General features: G+C 44.8%; 1 protein-coding gene across 1 annotated transcript in view; it reads left to right on the top strand.

The window, feature by feature from the left end:
* Positions 1–18,762, top strand: part of LOC129335636 (sodium- and chloride-dependent GABA transporter 2-like) — a 71,377-nt gene that overhangs the window by 18,748 nt on the left and 33,867 nt on the right. The window contains exons 4-5 of the mRNA XM_054988350.1: positions 3,304–3,388; positions 7,925–8,057. Coding sequence (XP_054844325.1) covers positions 3,304–3,388; positions 7,925–8,057 — 218 coding nt within the window. The remainder of the gene's footprint in view (positions 1–3,303; positions 3,389–7,924; positions 8,058–18,762) is intronic.

The following is an 18,762-nucleotide window of genomic DNA, read 5'->3' on the forward strand; positions in this document are numbered from 1 at the left end:
GAAAGCTGAGGCCTTCTATGGTGTTTCCATCCCAAATAACGGGACATGGGGATAGATATTTTCCCTTGCGGCACTCACCCTTTGGAATTCCCTGGCTAGGACATCCACCTCTCTATTTTCATGTTTTCTTTTTGATGATGAGGGGATTTTGACAGGTATCATTTATTATTATTTATATATGTTATTTATAGTCCGCCATTCTCACTGAGACTCAAAGTGGATTACATAGAGTGAGATTAGCACAGTCGATATCAAGGACATTTCAATAAACAATGCCATAGGATAAATAAATGCAAGTTTACAAAGACATAACATTAGTAAAATGAATTGCTGAAACAGAGCATGAGCAGTTCTAGGACTGACATTAGACAACATAGAACTATCCAGCAGGGTCATACTTAAAGCAACAGGTCAAGATAGGTAGCCGTGTTAGTCTGTCTGTAGCAGCAGAAAAGAGCACGAGTCCTGTAGCACCTATAAGACTAACAAAATTAGTGGTAGGGTATGAGCTGTGGCTCACAAAAGATCATACTGTACAGCAACAGGTAGTACATAGGAGCACATACTTAAAGCAATAGATGGCAACATAGTGGTGAAGTCTCTGGTCCCTAAATCGTTAGTGAAGCATCTCTTTGAGATCATCTCCCTACAACACAGCCCTCCTATCTGTGTAAAAAGTTCTTTTGAATAATTCAGTTTTGTTGTTGTAATTCATTCACCCAACTCTCCCCTCTCACTCCTTACTGACTTCCAGCTAGGCTTGCCATCTCTGGGTTGGGAAATTCCTGGAGATTTGGGGGTGGAGCCTGGGGAGGGGAGGATTTGGGGAGGGGAAGAACTCCTTATTAGGGTATAAGGCCATAGAGTCCACCCTCCAATTCTAAAGCAGCCATTTTTCTCCAGGGCATCTGATCTCTGTCATCTGGAGATCTCCAGCCCCACCTGGAGGCTGGCAGCCCTACTTCCAATAGCAGGATTTTGACTCCTGCTGTCAAAATCTCAGCTGATTCCTGCTCCCCAGCCCATTGGTTCCTCTTGGCTGGGGCAGCCCCGCTATTGTTGCCTCTGTTGTTTCAGAGTAGCGTTTTCCCTCTCCTCTTGCTCCCATGCCCAGTTTTTAAAAATGTATTTTTTCTCCCTTCCTTTCTACCTGTAATTTAGAGATGGGCACAAACCGGAAAAAACCCTGAACTATGTGGTTCGTGGTTCATCAAATTTCACGAACCATGAACCACGAACTTTCACAAACTTGCTCCTTGTTCGCGAACCGGTTTGTTTGTTTTGTGAAAACGTCACATCCAGGTCAGAAAACTGTCACTTCCAGGTCAGCAGAAGGTTACTTCTGGGCTAGCAGAAGTTCACTTCTGGGTCAGCAGAAGGTCTGCAGGAAGTCCATCCCCTGTTGCCTAGGAAACTGATTGATTGGCACCAGGCTATCTGCAGTGATGAACCAAAAAATGAACCAAATGAACCAGCCAAAAGTTTGTGGCGGTTCGTCAGAAATGGGATCTGACAAACCGTGGTTCGTGAACCACGAACCGGCCTGGTTCATGCTTAATTTTGGTTCGTGTTTTGGTTCGTGCTTATCTTTACCTGTAATATAACAAACCTGCAGTATTTAGACATATGCCTTTTACATATATTATGAGAAGCAACTTCGCGCTCTGGCTGTTTTTTGCTAGACTAGGCTGCATATCACAAGGACAGGATATCATTGCTGATTGCTGGTTTTGTTCAGTGCTAGCCTTTTGTTATATTGCCAGGCCATATTTAGGGGGGGGGCAGGGAGGGTCACTTGCCTTGGACACTGCCAAAGAGAGGCTGCAGGGCATGGCTGCTGGCTGGGAATGCACGGAGCTGGCAGCAGCAGTGTGAGAGGCTATGCAGTATTGCTGGGAGGCCACCTGCACCGCCCTGCCCACCTGCTGTACCATCAGGGTGGCCAGCTTGCTGGGCGCACAGTGCTGGTGGTGGCAGCACGGGCATGCTCTACGGGAGAGCTGAGAGACTGCCTGCGCCACCCTGGCCACCTGCTGCACCAACAAGAGAGCTGCGGCCCGAATCATGGGAGCACAACCAGGGGGCGGCTGTGCCCTGTGCGATGACATTACTTCCTGGAAGTGATGTCATCACACAGTCCTGGGAGTGCACATACGCTTTGCACTCACACACATGTGGTGACAGGGGCACCACCTGACAGGAGTTGCCCTGGGTGCTGGCAACCCAAGATACAGCGCTGAGTATTGCCTGGAAAGATATCACCCTGTTAAGCACTCTATTTTCTGGATTCAAGTCAAGGTGGTGGTAGAATAGATCAAGATGGGGAGCCATGTTAGTCTGTCTGTAGCCGTAAAAAAGAGCAAGAGTTCAGTAGCACCTATAATAGTAACAACATTTGCGGGTACCACAAATTTTGTAAGTCTTATAGGTGCTACTGAACTCTTGCTCTTTTCTACTGCCAAAAGATGGTGGTAATTACTTATAAAACCTTTCATGGACTGGGATCTCCATAAAATCAGTACTGTCCCTCCCAATAGGCTTTCATGTGCCAGCTCCACTGGCACATCAAGGTTTACTAAAATTGCTATCTTACAGACAGGTTACACAGTGTCTGCATATTCCCAAACCTTTTCATGGCCCCTGCACAATGGACTGTACTTGCTGAGGACACCAGAAAGGCCTCCCCATTGCTGGTATTTCACAGGCTTTGCAAACCTAAAGTTATTCTGATAGGCATTTATAAGAATGTGGCAATTTCCAGACAAGAGTTGAGAAGGGGGAGGGTTTTTTTTCCATTTTATAGTAATAGAAAATGATATTGTTATGGTAATTCTATGGCTGTTCTGTTATGTTTTTAAGTAACATTTTAACCCACTTTGAGGCCTTTTAGAGAAAAGAGGGTGAGCTTTTATTAGATATAGAAGTGGCTATAAATAACAGAGCCTGCTGGGAGATATAGAGTATTGTAGGATGGGAAACTGAATGATACAGCAGTTCTTATGCCCAGTTAAGATTTATAATAAAACTTGTTTGGAATCTAAATTGTACTGATGATCTCCAGTAAAGAACGAGTCTCTTTATTTTCATGGCGAAAGCTATATCGTTCTCCAGTTGTACTTATCAGCTTCTGTCCCAAGGGGACCTTAACTAGACCTCACGATGGCTGTATATTCCTGAGCATCCTTCACGGTTTTGTAATTTTATTGTCTTGTCTTCATTTGGAAAGTTAATGTATCTTGCATTTCATGAATGTGTCTTTCAAGTTATCTATTCACATTCTCTTTACTTGGGCCTGTCCTACAGGAAACTGCGTGGAATTCCAGAAGACGAACTCTTCTCTGAATGTGACAGCTGAAAATGCCACCTCTCCGGTCATTGAGTTCTGGGAGTAAGTGAAGATCTTTTCCGCATTCCCCTCTAGGGAGAAATGATTCTCTCAATAATGACTTTCAGCCACAAGTTTACTTCCTTCACTGGACATGCAAATTCCATTGATTTCAAACATTGCAAAGCCCAGAGAATCAAATATATTAGTAAACAAGAAAAATGCCTCTATGTCTCTTAGATGAAGGTATCTCTGATGAAATCTCCTACGTTTTTTGCTAGAACTGGTAGTCTGTTTTCTTCTACCAGTATGATTTATGTTGCTGATTTACCAAAAATGTACACACATTTCAGTATATATCTCATAGAATTACCAACCTCCTGCTGGGACCTGAAGTTCTTCTGGAATTATAATTGATCTCCAGATTTCAAGGATCAGCTCCCCAGGAGGAAATGGCAGCTTTGGAGGGTGTATTCTATGGTGTACCATAGAGATCACATCCCTGTTGAGCTCCCTCTTTCAGCCAAACTCCACCCTTCCTATGCACTGCCTCCAAATCTCCAAGAATTCTCCACACCAGAGTTGACAAATCTAATGCCTCACTTGTGAGAGATGAATTAGACCCAAAATAGTATTAATATCTTGCTCTTGGGTCTCGAAGGCTCTGCAAAATGATGCATAACCATAAACTTAGCTAGAATGCAGTGAATGACCACAAATGAACTCATTTCAAAATACCTTTCCTTAAACAGCAAATTGCAGAAGAATAACAAACTGTTAGCAGGTCTTTTTGCATCACTCCCCCACCCAAGGAATTGGGTGGGTGGGGTGATGCAGAAAGAGAAAGCTTGTCCCTCAAAACAAGGTCCAATGCGGTTTACAATATTAACATAGAAAGATAGAGCTGGAAGGGACCCCAAAGGGTCATCAATCCCCTCACAATGCAGGAAGTTCACAGCTACCTCCGTCCCACCCCCCTGTGATTCCTGCTGGGAAAGCAAAAAACCTCTGGAATCCCTGGCCAATCTGGCCTGGAGGAAAATTCCACATTAAACTCGTAACAGTTCATGCAAAGCTTTCTCAAAGGGGAATCTTTGCATTGCTTCCTAAAAGATAACAGGTCTGAGCTAAGGAGTCTAGAAAAATCCTCCATAAATTTTGTACCACCACTGAGAAGGAACTGTCTATATTACTCAATCACTTCCCCAACAGTGGGGATTTTAAACAGGGTCCCTTCAGTTGGTCTTAATATAAGGTTGTATATGGAGGGAACCTGAACATCATCAAGTATGCTAACTGAGCACAAGCTTCGGAGGCTGGTTGAATGTGCTTTCCCCTCCCAACAGGGAGGCAAGCTGACACATTTAGGCCAGAACTCTTGGAATGATTTCTCAGTGTGTCTGTTTTCTTTTTACAGGCCAAATGTAGAGGTGTTAATGGAATTATGGCAGATATGAATCTGGTGCATCAACAAAATATTATTGTGCATTTCAATCCACTTGTTCTCAAAAAAATTGGAAGAGATTTGTGACCTGCCCCTGCTCCCCAATCCTGTTCTACCTCATAAATCTCATGAGCCATGAAAAATATCTATTTTATTTCTCAAATGAGAGAAATGGATCATGTCATGGTAATGGTCTTACAGTATGGGCCTCCTGATAGATTCCCGCTCCAAAGTCCCAATTGTACCCATTAAGCTTCAATGTAGCACATCAATAACTTCTTATAGATCACAATGGGGCCCCCTTCTCCATATTGTATACAGAAAGGTTACATGAGATTTAGCTTTCATGCTCATTCGCACCTTATAGCAGCAAAAAGTGTGTTTGCCAAATTTGCAAGTTTCCCACAGTGAACCACACTGTGAAGTATGAAAGGGAGATGCATGACTGAAAATATTTTACCTGTCAACCAACATGAGGTGACCAATATGGTTTCTCAATGGCCTTCCACAAATGTGTATTGGAGATCCTCAATGAGATCAGTAATGGTGGAAAAATATCTCTAAAAGAGATCACTACTGATCTTCTTGTAATGAAGAGCTACAGGAGAAGGGTTGGTGAGTTGTAGGACATGTTTCCAGTTGACTGTTGGGCTATGATGGGCCTTAACAGTGCTCCATTTTGAACTGGGTGTGCACTTCAGAATCCTTTGCAATATTTAAGAATTTTGTGACCGAGAAGTTGGTATGGAAGCTGTTCCCCCAAGAGAGAAATTCTGAAAGCTACTGTGAAGTCAGCTATCTAACATCCTTCAATGTTAAATGTTCTGCGATCAAACACTGAAATCTATTTTTTTCCACTGTCATCCCACACCTTTCCTCCAAGGAACTCAGGGTGGTGAACATAGTTCCCCCCTTCCTGATTTTATCTTCACAAAATGGGTGTGTGTGGATCCTGCCCCGCCCCCTCTGGAGTTTCATTCATGGCAGAATGGAAAATACAATTATCTTTGGGTGTCAAATACAAATATCAAATATTCAGAGATTATCTGAACCGTCAACACTAATTCATGATGTAGAATTTTGAGGGGAGTTTTGGAGAGCCCCCACTCCTCTAGCTTTCCGCAAATGATGCAAAACTGAATTATTCAAAAAGGCTTTTGTATTGGGGGGGAGGGGGTCAGATGCTTTGCTAATGAGTTAAGGACTATAAACTTCACCACTATGTTGCCTTGCATAGTATCTGTTGTTTTAAATATGTGCTCCTATGAGCTACCTGTGCTGGAGCGGCACAGAGGGCAATCTAAACTCCCCTCTGTCTGGAGATCAGGGGGCGGGGCCACCAGCCATGTGACCATTTTCCCCGAGGGCAACCCACTGAGTTCCACCATCTCTTTTCCCAGAAAAAAGCTCTGCCTCCAGGTATAGGTGCAAAGGCTTTTCCAGCTGATTCGGAAAAGTTCATATGCACAAAAGGATCATTGCAGACCTTGGCTGAATACACAGATGTTGGAAAGGAGGGGTTTAGCAGGCTCTGTCTTGCTGCTTTCTCTGTGCATACAGAGCATGTAATTTCTAGCATCTGCATAGCACTGTTAGGAGACTCTTGGAAAATGTCCATGATGTCACATTGTTTTAGGTACCAAGGCCCATTTCACAGGCCAAGACACCTTCTCTGGAATCTGAAGCCCATTATGAAACTGGAAATTTTGGCAGAACCTATTAAAAAAATAAAATCCTGAGTTCAGTTGACTGAAATAATCTGGCACAGAACTAAGTGGTTTTGTTTGTTTCTAGTCCTGAGCACCTCAGGTAGCTCTTTATTTGAGAAAGATCTCTGCTAGGGTCTCAGTGATCTGCTGCTAAGTCAGAGTAGACAGTCCTGTGCTTGATGTATCAGTGGTCTGACTCCATAGAGATAGCTACACATCTTTCTTACCCACAGCTATTTCTTGAGGGTCAGGGTGAAATGAGAATACTAAACTGATTTTAATTTCTTTAACTTCTGTTAGGAAATGGCATCTGTCCACTCTTGGAAGATGTTTTGTTAGCATTCTATGGGCTTTACCATATTAGGGTTGCCAGGCAGCCTAATGCTCAACCATGGGAGCCAAGCAGCAGTATCTAGCACTGGAGGTGGAGTAGACTTGCCATTTATCTGCTGGGAGCAGATTTCTTGCTATTTACCTGGTAGTTGGCAGAAGAAAAAAAAATTAAATCACAGTCAGCACAATGGCATTACTTTACTTCCAGGGAAAACCAGGAAGTGACATCATGCCGTTCTAGCAATTCCCAGAAACGCTATGGTTTTACCATAGAGTTTCCAGTGATTACTAGAGTGATGTCAAATCTGCATTTTTCATGGAGTGATGTAATGTCATTGCCTGGCAGCACCTGCCCCCCCCCCCCGGTGTCTCCAATCCCCAGAAATCCCACCAGCTGGCATCCTTACTATGGAACCTTGAGAATGGGGCAGAACCTAGTTGAGTCTGAAGAACGCAAAGGGTGGCACCAGCAATGTTGTGCACTTAAGTAATATTAGGTTTGGGACTCCTGGATCTTAGGGGCTTGCCTTCATAAATTCCCAGTGTTCCCTGGGTGCATGTGTGTATGGAAGGAACAGAAGAATAAAGATGGTGAGCTGCGTGAAGCTTATTCTAGCTACAGCCTGCATTTGCACGCATGCCCTGCTGCCGTGAGCTAGGGTGGCTGGGCCCCTGGACCTCTGCTGCAAGGTCTGATCAGGGGAAGAGCCTGCTATTGCCCAATAGACATGAAGTGTATGTGTAGGGGGGGGGGAAACAAATGTTAAAAACCTCTTGAGTCAACAGAATATAGCCAGCCCTCTTGATTCTGATTCATCATCCCAGAAGTTTCCCAGGTTTTTACCCTTATTCCAAGTGGTTCAAAGGGGCTCAAAGCAGGAAACAGGAGGTACCACTTTGGCCCCTTTCTGACCAGGACTTCATATCAGCCTGTACCCGCTTGCTTTTTAACCCACTTGCTATTTAACTTGTTACCCTGAAACTTGGTAACCCTATTGTGACCGTGGCATTGTGTGGAAATGCCATATTCTGAGGTAGTCGTGACGTGGTTGGGACTGGTAACTGTGGATGCAACCAGTGAGCCTAGAATGAATCAGTCTGTTTCTTCCACAGGAGGAGAGTGTTAAAGATTTCCAGTGGAATAGAACATATGGGGGGCGTGCGCTGGGAGCTGGCTCTCTGCCTCCTGCTTGCCTGGATAATTTGCTACTTCTGTATCTGGAAAGGCGTCAAGTCTACAGGAAAGGTGAGCATCTCCCTACCCCCCACCCCCTGTCTCCATTCACAATCCTGTCTACTAAAAGCCCCTTGAAATCATAGCTTATCCTTTGTAGTTCTTATCAAAATGAGGGAAATGTTAACACATCTACAAAATCTACCCTGTTGCTGAGAGTCTCTGATCTATTGGTTTTTGTCTGCCTTTTTTCCAAAGAGCTCAGGGAATGTGGTTCTCCCCTTCCAATTTTATCCTCCAAACAGGATTATGAAGCATATTAAAGATAAGAGATAGTGGCTGGCCCAAACTTCATAGCTAGGTGGCCATTAGAACCTGGCTCTTCCCAGTCTAGCTCTTATACTCTAATCTAGTGGTTAAACCTTTCATGTCTTACATCACCCCAATCACTCTGTCAAAGAACCTGGGTCCCACCTTGACGGACACAAAAAGCTCAGTTTTCCCATGGATATTTATATTTTTACAGGAATTCCGTTATTATATTTATCCTTTATGGTAAAATTTAAGAACATTGATAATCTCAGGGCAGGGCTGGCAGGAAGTGGCACATCAAAAATACTTGCTGGTGGGTAGGGGGAATGGAAATTAGGAGAAACACCACATGTCCAAGGTTACTACTAGCATGCCAAAGGGTAACGTTACCTATGGGTAATCAGTGGGGGAAGGTAGGGGCAGCAAGAGATGGCACATTTCACTTGTAGGTGGATGTGAGACTGAGGGGGAGAGAATTCTTAGCAATTGTCATGAAACCCTGTGACCCATCTAAAGTACTTCTGCATCCCACTAGTAGTACACGTACCAATGGTTAAGAAACCCTGGTCTGATCAATCTGGAGTTGCTACTTGGCCTGCTTTTGAGTCAACTTGGCATTCATTCTTTTTTGTATCTGGATGTGTTGTGTTACTCTGCGTTGAAGATACATGTACGCTAAACGTGTGTCCATGTGAATGAGGCTACTTTCCCCATTTGGATCCAAGTTCAATCTGGGGAAGTGGAGCCCAGGAGAGAAATTTCTCTCCTACCACCTCTTGTGCCAGTTCTAAAGGAGCTGCAAGTTTAGGTTTTAATACCCAGCCTTAAAGATAAAGCTGTGTCTTTGGGAACCAAGATCAAGATAATCCAAACTATGGTACTTCCCATTACTATGTATGGATGTGAAAGTTGGACAGTGAAGAAAGTTGACAGGGAGAAAGTTGATTCATTTGAAATGTGTTGCTGGAGGAGAGTTTTGCAGATAACATGGATGGCCAAAACCACAAATAAGTGGATTTTAGATCAAATCAAGCTTGAATTCTCTCTAGAAGCTAAAATGACAAAACTGAGACTATTGTACTTTGGTCACATCATGACAAGACAAGATTCTCTGGAAAAGTCAATAATGCTAGAAAAAGTGGAAGGCAGTAGGAAAAGAGGAAGACTTAAAACAAGATGGCTTGACTCAATAAAGGAAGCCACAGCCTCCAGTTTGCAGGATCTGAGCAAGCCATAGGTCAGAGGCAACTTAACAGCACATAACACACACACACCCCAGCCAAAGGGGAATCACACCCTCATTTTCCTTCCACATCTACCTCAGATTTGCATCCCATTGTTTTGAAGATCCCTTAGAAATGTAATTGGGAATTTAACAGAATAATTGGCAAAAGCGTATTGAGTAGGATCAGGGATATTAGCACATAGTCAAAGTAATATTCAAACACAAAATCTAATGCCCATTCAAAACTGTTATGCAACATGAACCTCAGTGAACATAGCGCTCGAGTGGGAAAGACGACAGGGAAAGTGGAGGGGAGATATTAGCCATACTTTCCTACATGGGCATTTTGTCTGGGGTAGCTTATGACCTTGGACCTACTCACGCTCAGACTTCCAGGAGGGGATTGCTTGGTAAGGAAGCCAAGCGGGAATCTAGGCAGCACTTCAGGCAATTATCCAGGGGAGGTCTAGGGAGAGGAGCAGATGGCGCAAAACTGAGAGTAGCAAGCAAGCTAGACTCTTGGGGTGCATATTCATGATCCAAGCTGAATACAAGTTGGAATGCCAAAGAGCAGCTCTTGTTAGAGGGTCCAGAGGATAAAAGGAATGAAAGTTTTATTTTTCCCAGGCTGCAAGAGAGTTGGGGGAAATGTAGGTCAAGGCAGAAGTGAGTCTGAGCAGGTGGAAGCTTTGAACTGGGGAGGAGGCATGCCATGTTTTTGCACCAGAAGCCATTTCAGATAAGGAGAGATGAGTGAGCTGTCAACTTTGGGAGTAAAATCTGTTGCCAGGATCTGAGGTTCCCAGGGGTCCTTTTATTTTGCAAAACTAAGGCAAGGCAACAGAGTATCATGCCCATTGGCCTCTTGATTGGAATTAAATGCTTAGAAGAATAGTCATGGAGCTGGTAGCGCTTGACTGGGTCATCTCTCTTGGGGCTCCAAGACAACGGCTTGCTGGGGCTGCTTGAATCTGGAAGAACCAGGTCAAGGCTCAAGGGTAATGCCAACAAAATGGAGATTCAAGGCAACAATATTAGATCTAGGAAAGAGACTACTTAAAACCTGTGTAGAGTTAAATGCAGGGCTTTTTTTCTGGGAAAAGGGGTGGTGGAACTGAGTGGGTTGCCCTCGGAGAAAATGGTCACATGGCTGGGGGCCCCGCCCCGTGATCTCCAGACAGAGGCGAGTTTAGGTTGCCCTCCAAGCCGCTCCAGTGGCACAGAGGGCAATCTAAACTCTCCTCTGTCTGGAGATCAGGGGGCGAGGCCACCAGCCATGTGACCATTTTCAAGAGGTTCCAGAACTCCATTCCACCATGTTCCAGCTGAAAAAAAGCCCTGGTTAAATGATTGAATGTTTTACGAGTATTCTCCTCCTGCTGAGGTGGTGCCCTTTTGACAAGCATCATATACAGATCTGTGGGATACAGAGTTCTGTGCCTTTAGCAGCTATACTACAGGTAGAAATTCAACAGGAGTAGTTTATCCCACCTTGGTGACAGAATAATGGCAGGCATAGCCATTGACTTCTGGCCTGTTATCCAGCTGTTAAAGGCACACCGGTTCTACCAGAAAAAAGATGGTAACTCTCTAGCACCTCTTGAAAGGATTCCCCCCCCCCCCCCCGCAGAATGCTGCTGTCACCCCAGCTGTCATGCTACACTGTAGTGTGGCTCTTATGCAGCATGGTTGAAAATTTTTCTGTTGCTAACACCAAAACAATCTGTGTAAAGTTGTTGCTGCAGATGTGATCTTATGCTACGTGGATACAAAGCAGCCAATGCTTCAGTGCATCTGCAATATGTCTGCTGCTTGGTAATTCTGAAGACCTGTCTTATCTCTCCCCCCCCCCCCGCCCCACCATCTTTTGCTAGAGGATGTGTGTATGTATGCCTATTGTTTTGCTGCCTAGGTAGTCTGTTTTCTTAAATGTGTCTCAAAGTTCTGCAGTTTTTGCATGTGAACATATTAAAGTCGAACATCTTACCAAAGACCTTTTGGACTGTTATTCTCGTTGTCCTTGTCAGAGAGGCCTTCAGCATATCTGCCATACCTCAGACCTTGCCAGGTACTGCCATGTCAGGTCTTGTCAGGTACTTCACTTCACTGCATCACTCTGGTGTATGAGTTAAAGATGATTTTATTCAGGAAAGATATTAGTTCAAGAAGCTGTAACAATGGAATTGACCAGAATGCCTAAAGGTAGTAAAGCATGATCAATTATAGGACACTGTTTCCACCCCCACCCCACCCCCAGTGGGAAGGAGAGGCCATTGGGGTTTTTGGAGCACATTGCCTGGGAAGAAGGAAAAGGGGGAGAAAGGAGCTCTGTTCAGTCTCTGTGTTAAATCCAAGGTTGGGTTCCCAGGCTTCAGCAGGAACTGGTAACCAAAACACCTTGCCTGGAAGATAAGCTGTTAGCAACAAAGCAACAGAATACTAGTTTTACTCTGCATGTACTCAGAGACACAATACTATCACAATCACAATACACCTGAGGCATGGCAGATATGCTGAAGGCCTATCTGACATTCTGCCCCCCGCAAAGAACTGCCCCCACCCCCAAGGACTACCCAGCCCTTGGTTTCTCCGGGTATTTTCTGTGAAACTGGCATACTAATCTAGGGGCATTAACATCAGAAGACTTAACCTATTCCACCCATCCCAGCTTTCCATGTTTCAATTTAGAGTCCAAGATAGCCTCCTCTTTGTGGTGAGGTTGCCCGTTCACGATGAGAGGGGCTGGGATCCCAGGTTCTGGGTGCCACACATCTAGTAGTGGTGCTTTCTTCAAGAGGCTGAAATGGAATATGAGGTGGACATGTTTTAAGTTCTTTGGCAGTTTACATTCCATAATCATGTCATTTATCACTCTGTGGACCTCAAAAGGTCCCAAGTGCTTCCATCTGAGTTTCTTACTCAGTTGTTCCCCCTGCAGATTTTTTGTAGAAATGAAGACCTTGTCCCCTACTTTCAGTTCCCAGGAGGGGGAGCGTTTTCAATCAGCTTGCTTCTTATAATCCACCTTAGCTTTGTCCAGGGCTCATTTGGAGGCGGAACGTGCCGGAACAGCGTTCTGGTAGATCTGAAAAGAGGTCACGTGGGTTTTGGCCCTGCCCATGTGATTCCTTTTCCTTTTGGCTGTCCTCATCTTTAGCAGCAGGCTCTGCTGCTTTATTCTCTGTTGACGTGATTTATCTGGATTTCAGTAAAGCTTTTGATAAGGTCCCCCATGACATTCTGATGGGTAAACTGGAAGACTGTGGAGTAGACTATAGGACAGTTCGGTGGATAGGGAACTGGTTGGAGGACCGCACTCAAAGAGTGGTGGTCAACAGCGTTTCATCAGATTGGAGGGAGGTGTCTAGTGGGGTGCCGCAGGGCTCGGTTTTGGGCCCGGTACTTTTCAATATTTTTATCAATGATCTAGATGAAGGAATGGAAGGGCTGCTCATTAAATTTGCTGATGATACCAAATTGGGAGGGGTAGCAAACACCCAAGAAGATAGAATTAAAATTCAACAAGACCTGAATACTCTGGAGAAGTGGGCAGCTGTGAATAGGATGCAATTCAACAAAGACAAGTGCACAGTATTACATCTGGGCCACAAAAATGGGAAGCACAAATACTGGATGGGGTATACACTTCTGAGCAGTAGTATATGTGAAAGGGATCTTGGGGTAAGAGTGGACTGTAAACTGAATATGAGCAGTCAGTGTGATGCGGTGGCAAAAAAGGCTAATTCAATCCTGGGTTGTATCAAAGGGGCCATAGCATCGAAATCGCAGGAGGTCATAGCCCCTCTCTATACTGCTTTGGTCAGGCCACACCTGGAGTATTGTGTGCAGTTCTGGATGCCTCACTTCAAAAAGGATATGGACAAAATCGAGAGGGTGCAGAGGAGAGCGACAAGAATGATCAGGGGTCTGGAGACTGAGCTCTACGAGGAAAGGCTGAGGGCCTTGGGAATGTTTAGTTTGGAGAAGAGGAGGTTGAGGGGGGACATGATTGCTCTCTTAAAATATTTGAAAGGCTGTCATTTGGAGGAGGGCAAAGAGCTGTTCCAGTTGGCAGCAGAGGGTAGGACGCGAAGCAATGGGCTACAACTACAGGCACAAAGGTACCGGCTGGATATTAGGAAAAACTTTTTCACGGTCAGAGTAGTTCAAAAGTGGAATCAGCTGCCTAGGGAGGTGGTGAGCTCCCCTTCACTGGCAGTTTTCAAGAAGAGGCTGGATGAATACTTGTCAGAGATGCTTTAGGCTGATCCTGCACTGGGCAGGGGGTTGGACTAGATGGTCTGTATGGCCCCTTCCAACTCTATGATTCTATGATTTTCATTTGTGACTTGTGAGAGAGAGGGGAAGAGCGGGGGGGGGAGAGAAAAAATGAGTGAGTGCAAGCCGAGTGGGGCTGGGCTCCAAATGAATGTAAGCTGCTTTGAATTCGTTCTGCTCTGCTGCTTGCTTTATTTTCATTTGTGACTTGTGAGAGAAAAGGAGAGAGAGAGAGAAAGTGAGTGAGTGAGTGAGTGAGTGCAAGCTGGATGGGGCTGGCTCTCCAGAGGAGGGTAAGCTGCTTTGAGTTCATTCTGCTTTAAGGAAATACCTGGAGGTTTTTGGGGAAAGGGGCCTGAGGGGTGGATGGTGCCTTCTGATACGCTTCCGGTGATGGCAGGGGGTGTGGCATATGCTAATGAGATATGCTAATGAGCTCCTGCCATTCTTTTTCTAGGAAATGACCCCTGGCTTTGTCCAATGTATACTTAATCACCTCCCACTGGTCAGTTAGCTTAGTCCACCATTCAGTCAGGACCCCCCTTTGGTTGGGGTCAGGTTACTTATAAAGGGCATCACTTTGCCTTTGAACCCTTGGGCAATCTTGAAGGGGGATGCTCCCGTGGAGCTGTGGACACTGTTATTGTAACAATATTCTGCAATAACAAAAAAATCAGTACAATCACTCTGCTGATAATTAATGTAACATCTTAAAAATTGCTCCAACACCTGATTAACTCTTTCAGTTTGTCCATCGGTCTCGGGATGATAGGCCGAACTTAATCCTTGCTCAATCCCCACCACTTGCAACAGTTCTTTCCAGAACTTAGCCACGAACTGTGATCTTTGTTTGGATATTATCTTATCAGGAAAAGAATGTATACATACCACATGCTGCATGAACAAAGCAGCCAACTTTTTTGCCGTCAGTAATTTGGAACATGGTATGAAGTGGGCTTGCTTTGAAAATAAACCCACCACCACTAAAATCACGGTTTTTCCCTTAGAGGGGAGGAGGTCTGTAATAAAATCCATGGATATTGTGGCCCACAGCCGAGCCGGAGTCTCAAGGGGCTGTAGCAAACCAGGAGGCTTCCCTCCCCTTTTCTTCCCCGTTAAGCATACTTGGCAAGTGGAAACATTACAACACACCACACCTCATTTTAGGCCACCAAAATTGTCTCTGCACCAGGTGCAATGTTTTGAGGTATCCAAAATGCCCAGCCAATTTGGCATCATGACAAGTCTTTAGGACCTCTCCTCTCAGGCTGGCTGGAATGTACAATTTCCCTTGCCTGTACCAGCCTCCATGTTTGCCTTGCTCTAGTTTGTCTCTGGGCATCTCCTCCCCCTCCTTTTCTACCTCCACTTTTACTTTTTCCTCTCACTCCGTGAGGTCAGGCAGGCTGCTCCGCCTTGGCTTTCACTTTAGCCTGCTGCCTAGTAACAACAGCCCCTCCAAGTTGCGCAGGTGAAAACATAGTGTCCACTACCTCCTCTTTTTGACTGTTATGTTGGGAGAGGTGCGAGAGGGCATCCACCAGGAAGTTTGATTTGCTAGGGAGGTGTCTGAGCACAAAATTGAATCGAGAGAAAAACTCCGCCCTCCATAATTGTTTGGCACCCAATTTGCGAGGGCCGAATAATGCTTCCAAATGTTATGATCAGCCCATACTTCAAAAGGCATTTTATCCCCTTCCAACCAATGCCTCCATGTGCATAAAGCTAACTTAACGGCAGATGCTTCTTTGTCCCACACTGTCCAATGGTGCTCCGTCTCAGAAAACCTTTTAGATATGTAAGCACAGGGGTATAATTTCCCTTCATCATCCTCTTGTAGGATTACCCCTCCCCCCCATCGCAACATCACTGGCATCCACTTGGACCACAAATTTATGGTTGTCGTCAGTGTCATGGGCTGGGCCGGGCCAGCCCAAGCAGGGTGGTTCAAATCCAAACCTTAATGCCAGAGTCTGAGGGGAGTTCCAAGAGCTAAAGCCAGGTCAAACCGGTGGTCAGAGCACGAGATAACACCAGGAGTGAGTCCAGAGTCCAAGAGCAAGGTCAGGCACAGTCCAAGGTCAGTTACCGATAGCATCAGGTCCAAAAGCAGGCACGGGCAAGGTCCACAGAACACAGAGTGGTTGCAGGCAATAGACACCTTGCTTCCACACCCGGCAGTTCCTCCAGACTGGCTCTTATAGCCAGGCGTGGTTTTCAGCCAGCTGCTGGGGCTCCATCCTGATGCTACTCATCGTCACTCTCCAGCAGCTGGCATTGGCTCAAGAGGCGAGCACTGCGCCGTCTCTCCTGCAGTTCCAGTCTCTGGCGCTGCCTGTGGCGTTCCTTGGGCGTGGGTGAACCTGGGGGGGTGGAGGCTCTTGGCTGCGCTGCACTTGTAGAAGTCCCTGGCTGAGCTTCCCCTGTGGTATTGGAGCTAGAGGGTGCTGGTGTCTCAGCTGCTAGCTACAAGCTCTGATCAGCCAGCAGCTGTTGCTCCTGATTGCTGGCTTCTTCTGAATCAGGGCTAGGGCTGGCTACACAGGGCTCCTCTTCTCCTGAGGAGTCCTGGCTGGCTACACGAGGCTTCTCTCCTCCAGAGGAGACCTCACTCTCAGACTGGGCCATGACAGTCGAGGTGGTGTAGAACTGGCTTAGAGGTTAACAACCATTTCAGGTTCTCAAAAATCTTTGGAAAATTATATTGTAAAATTTTTCCAATATAATACGCTGATCCAAAGCTTGGGTTCTGGTCAGGAAATGTGCTGGAACAAGGGTAGTTTGGGCACATCAGAATCCCCAGGTAGGTCAACGCATATAGGCCTTGCCATTGTAAACACATTTCTGTGAAAGCTGTTTTGTGTGACTATGAGCTGCTCTTAGTTTCCACAGCACTGGAATGCTTTGTAATTTGTTCTTCCCTCCCCAAGAAGAGTCTGTTGTCACATCTATTTCATATGACAGCAGATGGGAAAAAAGCCTGCATTGGATTTCTTCCAAACTGTAATTGCTGGTTGTGTACATCCATCACCATGTGCAGGGTTTGGCTTCTGGCAGGCCCCTACCAATGCTCAAAAAGTGTCACTTTCAGTAGCATGCCAAATCTTGTGCATGGTGAGTAAGGGGCTTCTAGCTATCTGCATTGGCCTGCAGATTACCAGCACAACTTCCACCTGCAGAAGCCCACCCCTTGCTAATATAAAGACCTGGGATTGGTAAGGGAGCAAGCCAAATGGCACCTTGACAGTTATTCTAATTTTTGTCTTAGTGGGGTTTTTTTTTGATGGTGCAATGTTTATCTGAAGACAAGTTGCTGCTTTAGAGGTTTAGAGGATTATTTGCATTTATTAAAATAAAGTTTTGAAGTATGAGTGATATCATGAAAAGACTGTGGGCTGGTTTGAGGTTTGTAGGACTAGATGTAGAAGTAATAGATGTCCTGATATGTTTGGATTTGGGGTGATTATATTTTTGAGTGAGATGGTTTATGACTTTATAATTTAGAAGTGGCTTTGAATCCTGAGTTGCAGGAGAAAAGCGGCACAACTATTCTGAATTTTAAAAATGTGCATAACTGCACAAAAGATCAGGTGAGCTGATCTTTTAGCCCACCTGAACAAATATTTGTGTGCGCGCGCCTCCTATGCACAAGGTGGTTATTATGATATGGCCTTGGCCATGTTCTCTTGACTATGCCACCTCCTCTGCCTGATTTCCAATGCACACAATATGCTGCTGTCATTTGAATTGTGCTCATTAGTGTGTTTTTAATACACTCTCCTGTGCCATTCCCAGCAGATCTTTGTGTTTGGAACCGAGAACAGATGGATACACAAAGTCGTCATAGTAAGAAAACCGCCTTTTCTTGATGAGATGCAAACACACAATGTGGTTATTAGACCCGATAGAATCAAAGTGCTCTGGCTATGGCATGGCAAAAGATTCAACAGTGTTCCTTCATTGCAAATGAAATGAGAGTCTAGCACAAGCACCCTGTAGGGAAGAGGTGGAGAAGCTGGTAATCAGCAGGTTTCTACCATATAAAAATAATGAAAAGAAGTGAAAGGCATTCTGTGACTATAAGAATAAGAATAGAAGTCTCAGGGACACGGGAAATAAGACCAGACATGTTGATGAATAACTGATGTGCTGAAAAGCTTGCGTGTTATGAAGCATATGCTGTGTGAAAGCAAATGTGGTGTATGTGAGGTACAAACTCCAAACGCAAGGATCTAAAAATGAAAAATATGATAGCTTGAAATCTTTGGCACAGATCCGTAAAGGAGGGAGAACGTTTCTTAGGGACGGAGTTTGTATTTTGCTTAGAGATAACAGGCAATGGCAGTGGATAAATGCTGACTTCAACAGAGGCACAGATAATTATTCACTGATGTTTTATGCATGTAATGCTAATTTCACAGGTTCCAGGCTCTTGTTACAGCAGCATTAGAAGCACTGCCAAGATGGGGTTGTGCATGCACATGGTGCATATTTTCTCTAGTGCAATTGCTCAAGGGTGACATCCTATTTGGGGATGCCTAGCTTTAGGCACCAGATAAAAATGCTTCTTCACCTACCCAGTTTGTTGTTGTTGTTGTTGATTGTTTTACTGTCTCTGCATTGGCTTTGTTATTACCATCTTAAGGATGATTTTAATTTTTTAAAAATAATTGTCTTATTTCCTTTGTATTTAATGTTTATGTTTGTCTTTCTGTGGTATCCATGCTGTCACTTGGATTTTTTTGTGTTTTTGATGTGGAAGCTGATATGGGAGCCTTTGTAAACTAAGTTTATAGAGTATAAAATAATTAAATAGTCCAATAACTACCACCAATTACTATTTGTTGTTTGTTTGGAGATTCTACATGGCAGGGGCAAGTATTGCTTTCACATAACATATGCTTCCTAACTTATAGTACATCAGTTGTTTATCAGCAGCATGTCTTCTTGTATTCCCTGCAT

Source organism: Eublepharis macularius, chromosome 9 (genome assembly GCF_028583425.1).
Source record: "Eublepharis macularius isolate TG4126 chromosome 9, MPM_Emac_v1.0, whole genome shotgun sequence".
Classification (NCBI taxonomy): Eukaryota; Metazoa; Chordata; class Lepidosauria; order Squamata; family Eublepharidae; genus Eublepharis; species Eublepharis macularius.